This window comes from Palaemon carinicauda, chromosome 9 (genome assembly GCF_036898095.1).
Source record: "Palaemon carinicauda isolate YSFRI2023 chromosome 9, ASM3689809v2, whole genome shotgun sequence".
NCBI lineage: Eukaryota > Metazoa > Arthropoda > Malacostraca > Decapoda > Palaemonidae > Palaemon > Palaemon carinicauda.
In genome coordinates, this window is record NC_090733.1 from 159,173,271 (window position 1) to 159,180,770 (window position 7,500).

The window sequence follows — 7,500 nt, forward strand, 5'->3', positions numbered from 1 at the left end:
GTTCTGTAAAATCAGGAATATCAATATTAGCAATATCTGAGTTTATAGGTCTGTTAGTTAAGTTTGTTATTTCTAGACTATGCATTATGGGAGTTTTATGCACAGGCATACTAGGCAATAGTGTTCTGGGAGTTTCTGTCACATTTGGAATAGAAATAGAGGATATATCTGACTTAGAAATATCTGAAGCATCTGTGATAGCAAGTTGTTATACAGTTGGAATATTTAATTGTGGAGGAGACACTGGAATATTAGGGATGACTGCATTTGAAATTCCTTTTACATTAATTTTATTGATTTCTGGTGGGTCATGTTTTTGTATTTTTGGTAAATTGGGTTTTTGGATACTTGGGAGAATAGGCTCTGAAATATCGAACACTTACGCTTGAAGAATGTGGGATCACAGATTTGCTTGCCAGTGTTGGGATGTTCATAGTAGGAATGGTTTGGTTTTTATGCTCAGGTACTTGGAGCAATGGCAGTTTGGGAATTTCGGACACAATTGGTTTAGAAATTGTTGATATATGTGGCGTAATAACAACTGGAATATTTTTTATCTTAATTTGTGGTAATGCTAGATTACTCATTGGTTGCGGAGGAATGATTGTAATATTGGGGATTTCTTGTTTACTGTTATCGTTGATTTCTGGTGCGCCTGGCTTTGGTATTTATGATGAAATTGGCTTCAGGATACCAAGATTAATTGTTTTTTTAAAATTAGGAACGCCATTGCTGGACATATAGGGGTTTAAAGGTTTATTAGGCAGATCTAGGATGTTTATACTAGGCAAGCTAATATTTTCTTTACTCGGGTATTTCAGGCAAGATTTGGTTTGGGATATATGACACATATGGAACAGAGATATCCGATATCGGTGGCTTAGAACCCTGAGGAGTATCCTTGAAATTGATTGTTGGCATTGTTGGCGCTATCATTTGTGGTGGTGATATGACAGGAATGTTAGGGAGGTCAGTATCGAGGATAATATGCTCAGGTATATCGCTGATTTGTGGTATTTCTTGATTTGGTATTTCTGGTATATTAGGTTCTGGGATGTCAAGGGAACCTGGTGGTATAAAGTTAGGAACCTCAATGCTAGAAATAGGTGGGTTTTTATGCTCTGGTATTTCCGGCAAGATGTGGTCGGGTATTTCTGGCACATTTGGAACAGAGATATCTGGTATTTGTGGCTGTGAATCTTTAGGAATATCGTTGATATCGAGTTGTGGTAATGATGGAGCTATCATTTGTGGTGGTGATATGACAGGAATGTTAGGGAGGTCAGTATCGAGGATAATATGCTCAGGTATATCGCTGATTTGTGGTATTTCTTGATTTGGTATTTCTGGTATATTAGGTTCTGGGATGTCAAGGGAAGCTGGTGGTATAAAGTTAGGAACCTCAATGCTAGAAATAGGTGGGTTTTTATGCTCTGGTATTTCCGGCAAGATGTGGTCGGGTATTTCTGGCACATTTGGAACAGAGATATCAGGTATTTGTGGCTGTGAACCTTTAGGAATATCATTGATATCGAGTTGTGGTAATGATGGAGCTATCATTTGTGGTGGTGATAAGACAGGAATGTTAGGGAGGTCAGTATCGAGGATAATATGCTCAGGTATATCGCTGATTTGTGGTATTTTTTGATTTGGTATTTCTGGTGTATTAGGTTCTGGGATGTCAAGGGAAGCTGGTGGTATAAAGTTAGGAACCTCAATGCTAGAAATAGGTGGGTTTTTATGCTCTGGTATTTCCGGCAAGATGTGGTCGGGTATTTCTGGCACATTTGGAACAGAGATATCTGGTATTTGTGGCTGTGAACCTTTAGGAATATCATTGATATCGAGTTGTGGTAATGATGGAGCTATCATTTGTGGTGGTGATATGACAGGAATGTTAGGGAGGTCAGTATCGAGGATAATATGCTCAGGTATATCGCTGATTTGTGGTATTTTTTGATTTGGTATTTCTGGTGTATTAGGTTCTGGGATGTCAAGGGAAGCTGGTGGTATAAAGTTAGGAACCTCAATGCTAGAAATAGGTGGGTTTTTATGCTCTGGTATTTCCGGCAAGATGTGGTCGGGTATTTCTGGCACATTTGGAACAGAGATATCAGGTATTTGTGGCTGTGAACCTTTAGGAATATCATTGATATCGAGTTGTGGTAATGATGGAGCTATCATTTGTGGTGGTGATATGACAGGAATGTTAGGGAGGTCAGTATCGAGGATAATATGCTCAGGTATATCGCTGAATTGTGGTATTTCTTGATTTGGTATTTTTGGTATATTAGGTTCTGGGATGTCAGGGGAAGCTGGTGGTATAAAGTTAGGAAGCTCAATGCTAGAAATAGATGGGTTTTTATGCTCTGGTATTTCCGGCAAGATGTGGTCGGGTATTTCTGGCACATTTGGAACAGAGATATCTGGTATTTGTGGCTGTGAACCTTTAGGAATATCGTTGATATCGAGTTGTGGTAATGATGGAGCTATCATTTGTGGTGGTGATATGACAGGAATGTTAGGGAGGTCAGTATCGAGGATAATATGCTCAGGTATATCGCTGATTTGTGGTATTTTTTGATTTGGTATTTTTGGTATATTAGGTTCTAGGATGTCAGGGGAAACTGGTGGTATAAAGTTAGGAAGCTCAATGCTAGAAATAGATGGGTTTTTATGCTCTGGTATTTCCGGCAAGATGTGGTCGGGTATTTCTGGCACATTTGGAACAGAGATATCTGGTATTTGTGGCTGTGAACCTTTAGGAATATCGTTGATATCGAGTTGTGGTAATGATGGAGCTATCATTTGTGGTGGTGATATGACAGGAATGTTAGGGAGGTCAGTATCGAGGATAATATGCTCAGGTATATCGCTGATTTGTGGTATTTCTTGATTTGGTATTTCTGGTATATTAGGTTCTGGGATGTCAGGGGAAGCTGGTGGTATAAAGTTAGGAACCTCAATGCTAGAAATAGGTGGGTTTTTATGCTCTGGTATTTCCGGCAAGATGTGGTCGGGTATTTCTGGCACATTTGGAACAGAGATATCAGGTATTTGTGGCTGTGAACCTTTAGGAATATCATTGATATCGAGTTGTGGTAATGATGGAGTTATCATTTGTGGTGGTGATAAGACAGGAATGTTAGGGAGGTCAGTATCGAGGATAATATGCTCAGGTATATCGCTGATTTGTGGTATTTCTTGATTTGGTATTTCTGGTATATTAGGTTCTGGGATGTCAGGGGAAGCTGGTGGTATAAAGTTAGGAACCTCAATGCTAGAAATAGGTGGGTTTTTATGCTCTGGTATTTCCGGCAATATGTGGTCGGGTATTTCTGGCACATTTGGAACAGAGATATCTGGTATTTGTGGCTGTGAACCTTTAGGAATATCATTGATATCGAGTTGTGGTATTGATGGAGCTATCATTTGTGGTGGTGATATGACAGGAATGTTAGGGAGGACAGTATCGAGGATAATATGCTCAGGTATATCGCTGATTTGTGGTATTTTTTTATTTGGTATTTCTGGTATATTAGGTTCTGGGATGTCAGGGGAAGCTGGTGGTATAAAGCTAGGAAGCTCAATGCTAGAAATAGATGGGTTTTTATGCTCTGGTATTTCCGGCAAGATGTGGTCGGGTATTTCTGGCACATTTGGAACAGAGATATCTGGTATTTGTGGCTGTGAACCTTTAGGAATATCGTTGATATCGAGTTGTGGTAATGATGGAGCTATCATTTGTGGTGGTGATATGACAGGAATGTTAGGGAGGTCAGTATCGAGGATAATATGCTCAGGTATATCGCTGATTTGTGGTATTTTTTGATTTGGTATTTCTGGTATATTAGGTTCTGGGATGTCAGGGGAAGCTGGTGGTATAAAGTTAGGAACCTCAATGTTGATAATAGATGGGTTTTTAAGCTCTGGTATTTCCGGCAATATGTGGTCGGGTATTTCTGGCACATTTGGAACAGAGATATCTGGTATTTGTGGCTGTGAATCTTTAGGAATATCGTTGATATCGAGTTGTGGTAATGATGGAGCTATCATTTGTGGTGGTGATATGACAGGAATGTTAGGGAGGTCAGTATCGAGGATAATATGCTCAGGTATATCGCTGATTTGTGGTATTTCTTGATTTGGTATTTCTGGTATATTAGGTTCTGGGATGTCAGGGGAAGCTGGTGGTATAAAGTTAGGAACCTTAATGCTAGAAATAGGTGGGTTTTTATGATCTGGTATTTCCGGCAAATTATGGTCGGGTATTTCTGGCACATTTGGAACAGAGATATCTGGTATTTGTGGCTGTGAACCTTTAGGATTATCATTGATATCGAGTTTTGGTAATGATGGAGCTATCATTTGTGGTGGTGATATGACAGGAATGTTAGGGAGGTCAGTATCGAGGATAATATGCTCAGGTATATCGCTGATTTGTGGTATTTTTTGATTTGGTATTTCTGGTATATTAGGTCCTGGGATGTCAGGGGAAGCTGGTGGTATAAAATTAGGAACCTCAATGTTGATAATAGATGGGTTTTTAAGCTCTGGTATTTCCGGCAATATGTGGTCGGGTATTTCTGGCACATTTGGAACAGAGATATCTGGTATTTGTGGCTGTGAATCTTTAGGAATATCGTTGATATCGAGTTGTGGTAATGATGGAGCTATCATTTGTGGTGGTGATATGACAGGAATGTTAGGGAGGTCAGTATCGAGGATAATATGCTCAGGTATATCGCTGATTTGTGGTATTTCTTGATTTGGTATTTCTGGTATATTAGGTTCTGGGATGTCAGAGGAAGCTGGTGGTATAAAGTTAGGAAGCTCAATGCTAGAAATAGATGGGTTTTTATGCTCTGGTATTTCCGGCAATATGTGGTCGGGTATTTCTGGCACATTTGGAACAGAGATATCTGGTATTTGTGGCTGTGAACCTTTAGGAATATCATTGATATCGAGTTGTGGTAATGATGGAGCTATCATTTGTGGTGGTGATATGACAGGAATGTTAGGGAAGTCAGTATTGAGGATAATATGCTCAGGTATATCGCTGATTTGTGGTATTTCTTGATTTGGTATTTCTGGTATATTAGGTTCTGGGATGTCAGGGGAAGCTGGTGGTATAAAGTTAGGAACCTTAATGCTAGAAATAGGTGGGTTTTTATGATCTGGTATTTCCGGCAAATTATGGTCGGGTATTTCTGGCACATTTGGAACAGGGATATCTGGTATTTGTGGCTGTGAACCTTTATGAATATCGTTGATATCGAGTTTTGGTAATGATGGAGCTATCATTTGTGGTGGTGATATGACAGGAATGTTAGGGAGGTCAGTATTGAGGATAATATGCTCAGGTATATCGCTGATTTGTGGTATTTCTTGATTTGGTATTTCTGGTATATTAGGTTCTGGGATGTCAGGGGAAGCTGGTGGTATAAAGTTAGGAACCTCAATGCTAGAAATAGATGGGTTTTTAAGCTCTGGTATTTCCGGCAATATGTGGTCGGGTATTTCTGGCACATTTGGAACAGAGATATCTGGTATTTGTGGCTGTGAACCTTTAGGAATATCGTTGATATCGAGTTGTGGTAATGATGGAGCTATCATTTGTGGTGGTGATATGACAGGAATGTTAGGGAGGTCAGTATTGAGGATGATATGCTCAGGTATATCGCTGATTTGTGGTATTTCTTGATTTGGTATTTCTGGTATATTAGGTTCTGGGATGTCAGGGGAAGCTGGTGGTATAAAGTTAGGAACCTTAATGGTAGAAATAGGTGGGTTTTTATGATCTGGTATTTCCGGCAAATTATGGTCGGGTATTTCTGGCACATTTGGAACAGAGATATCTGGTATTTGTGGCTGTGAACCTTTAGGAATATCGTTGATATCGAGTTGTGGTAATGATGGAGCTATCATTTGTGGTGGTGATATGACAGGAATGTTAGGGAGGTCAGTATTGAGGATAATATGCTCAGGTATATCGCTGATTTGTGGTATTTCTTGATTTGGTATTTCTGGTATATTAGGTTCTGGGATGTCAGGGGAAGCTGGTGGTATAAAGTTAGGAACCTCAATGCTAGAAATAGATGGGTTTTTATGCTCTGGTATTTCCGGCAAGATGTGGTCGGGTATTTCTGGCACATTTGGAACAGAGATATCTGGTATTTGTGGCTGTGAACCTTTAGGAATATCATTGATATCGAGTTGTGGTAATGATGGAGCTATCATTTGTGGTGGTGATATGACAGGAATGTTAGGGAGGTCAGTATCGAGGATAATATGCTCAGGTATATCGCTGATTTGTGGTATTTCTTGATTTGGTATTTTTGGTATATTAGGTTCTGGGATGTCAGGGGAAGCTGGTGGTATAAAGTTAGGAAGCTCAATGCTAGAAATAGATGGGTTTTTATGCTCTGGTATTTCCGGCAAGATGTGGTCGGGTATTTCTGGCACATTTGGAACAGAGATATCTGGTATTTGTGGCTGTGAACCTTTAGGAATATCGTTGATATCGAGTTGTGGTAATGATGGAGCTATCATTTGTGGTGGTGATATGACAGGAATGTTAGGGAGGTCAGTATCGAGGATAATATGCTCAGGTATATCGCTGATTTGTGGTATTTCTTGATTTGGTATTTCTGGTATATTAGGTTCTGGGATGTCAGGGGAAGCTGGTGGTATAAAGTTAGGAAGCTCAATGCTAGAAATAGATGGGTTTTTAAGCTCTGGTATTTCCGGCAATATGTGGTCGGGTATTTCTGGCACATTTGGAACAGAGATATCTGGTATTTGTGGCTGTGAATCTTTAGGAATATCGTTGATATCGAGTTGTGGTAATGATGGAGCTATCATTTGTGGTGGTGATATGACAGGAATGATAGGGAGGTCAGTATCTGGGATATTATGCTCAGTTATATCGCTGATTTGTGGTATTTCTTTATTTGGCATTTCTGTTATATTAGGTTCTGGGATGCCAGGGGTAGCAAATGCTGTAAAATCAGGAACATGAATGGTAGAAGTATGTGGGCTTGCATGCTTGCTAGGCAGGTTGGAAATGTTTATTGGATTCATGGTAGGGTTTTCGTGTTCTCGTAATCCTGGAAATATTGGCTGTAAAATTTTAGACACATATGGAATGGAGATATTTTCTTCAGTTATATCACTGATATCCGGTATTTTCTGCTTTGGTATTTCTAGTATATCTGGTTCTCTGATACCTGCGGTAGCAGGAGCTTTAAAAGTAGGAACTTTGATGCTCGAAGGATATTGGATTCTATACTTGCTAGGCAGGTCTGTAATGGTGATATTAGGCAGGTTAGGGTTTTTATGCTGAGGTATTTCTAGAAAGGTTCTTTGTGGAATTTTTGACACGCTTGGTATGGACATATCTGATATCTTTCGCTTAGAACGCTGTGGTTCAAGAGTTTCTGATTTATTTTGAATTGATATGATTGGCTTAATTGGCTGTGGACCAATTAGAATATCCTT

General features: G+C 39.5%; 1 protein-coding gene and 1 long non-coding RNA gene across 2 annotated transcripts in view; one reads left to right on the top strand and one right to left on the bottom strand.

Annotated features, from left to right (window-relative positions):
- The window catches only part of LOC137647312 (uncharacterized), a 137,191-nt gene that overhangs the window by 120,828 nt on the left and 8,863 nt on the right, over window positions 1-7,500 (top strand). The window lies entirely within an intron of this gene.
- Window positions 597-7,500, bottom strand: part of LOC137647340 (titin-like) — a 12,811-nt gene continuing 5,907 nt past the window's right edge. The window contains exon 2 of the mRNA XM_068380739.1: window positions 597-7,500. This exon is cut by the window's right edge and continues 639 nt beyond it. Coding sequence (XP_068236840.1) covers window positions 805-7,500 — 6,696 coding nt within the window. The 3' untranslated portion in view covers window positions 597-804.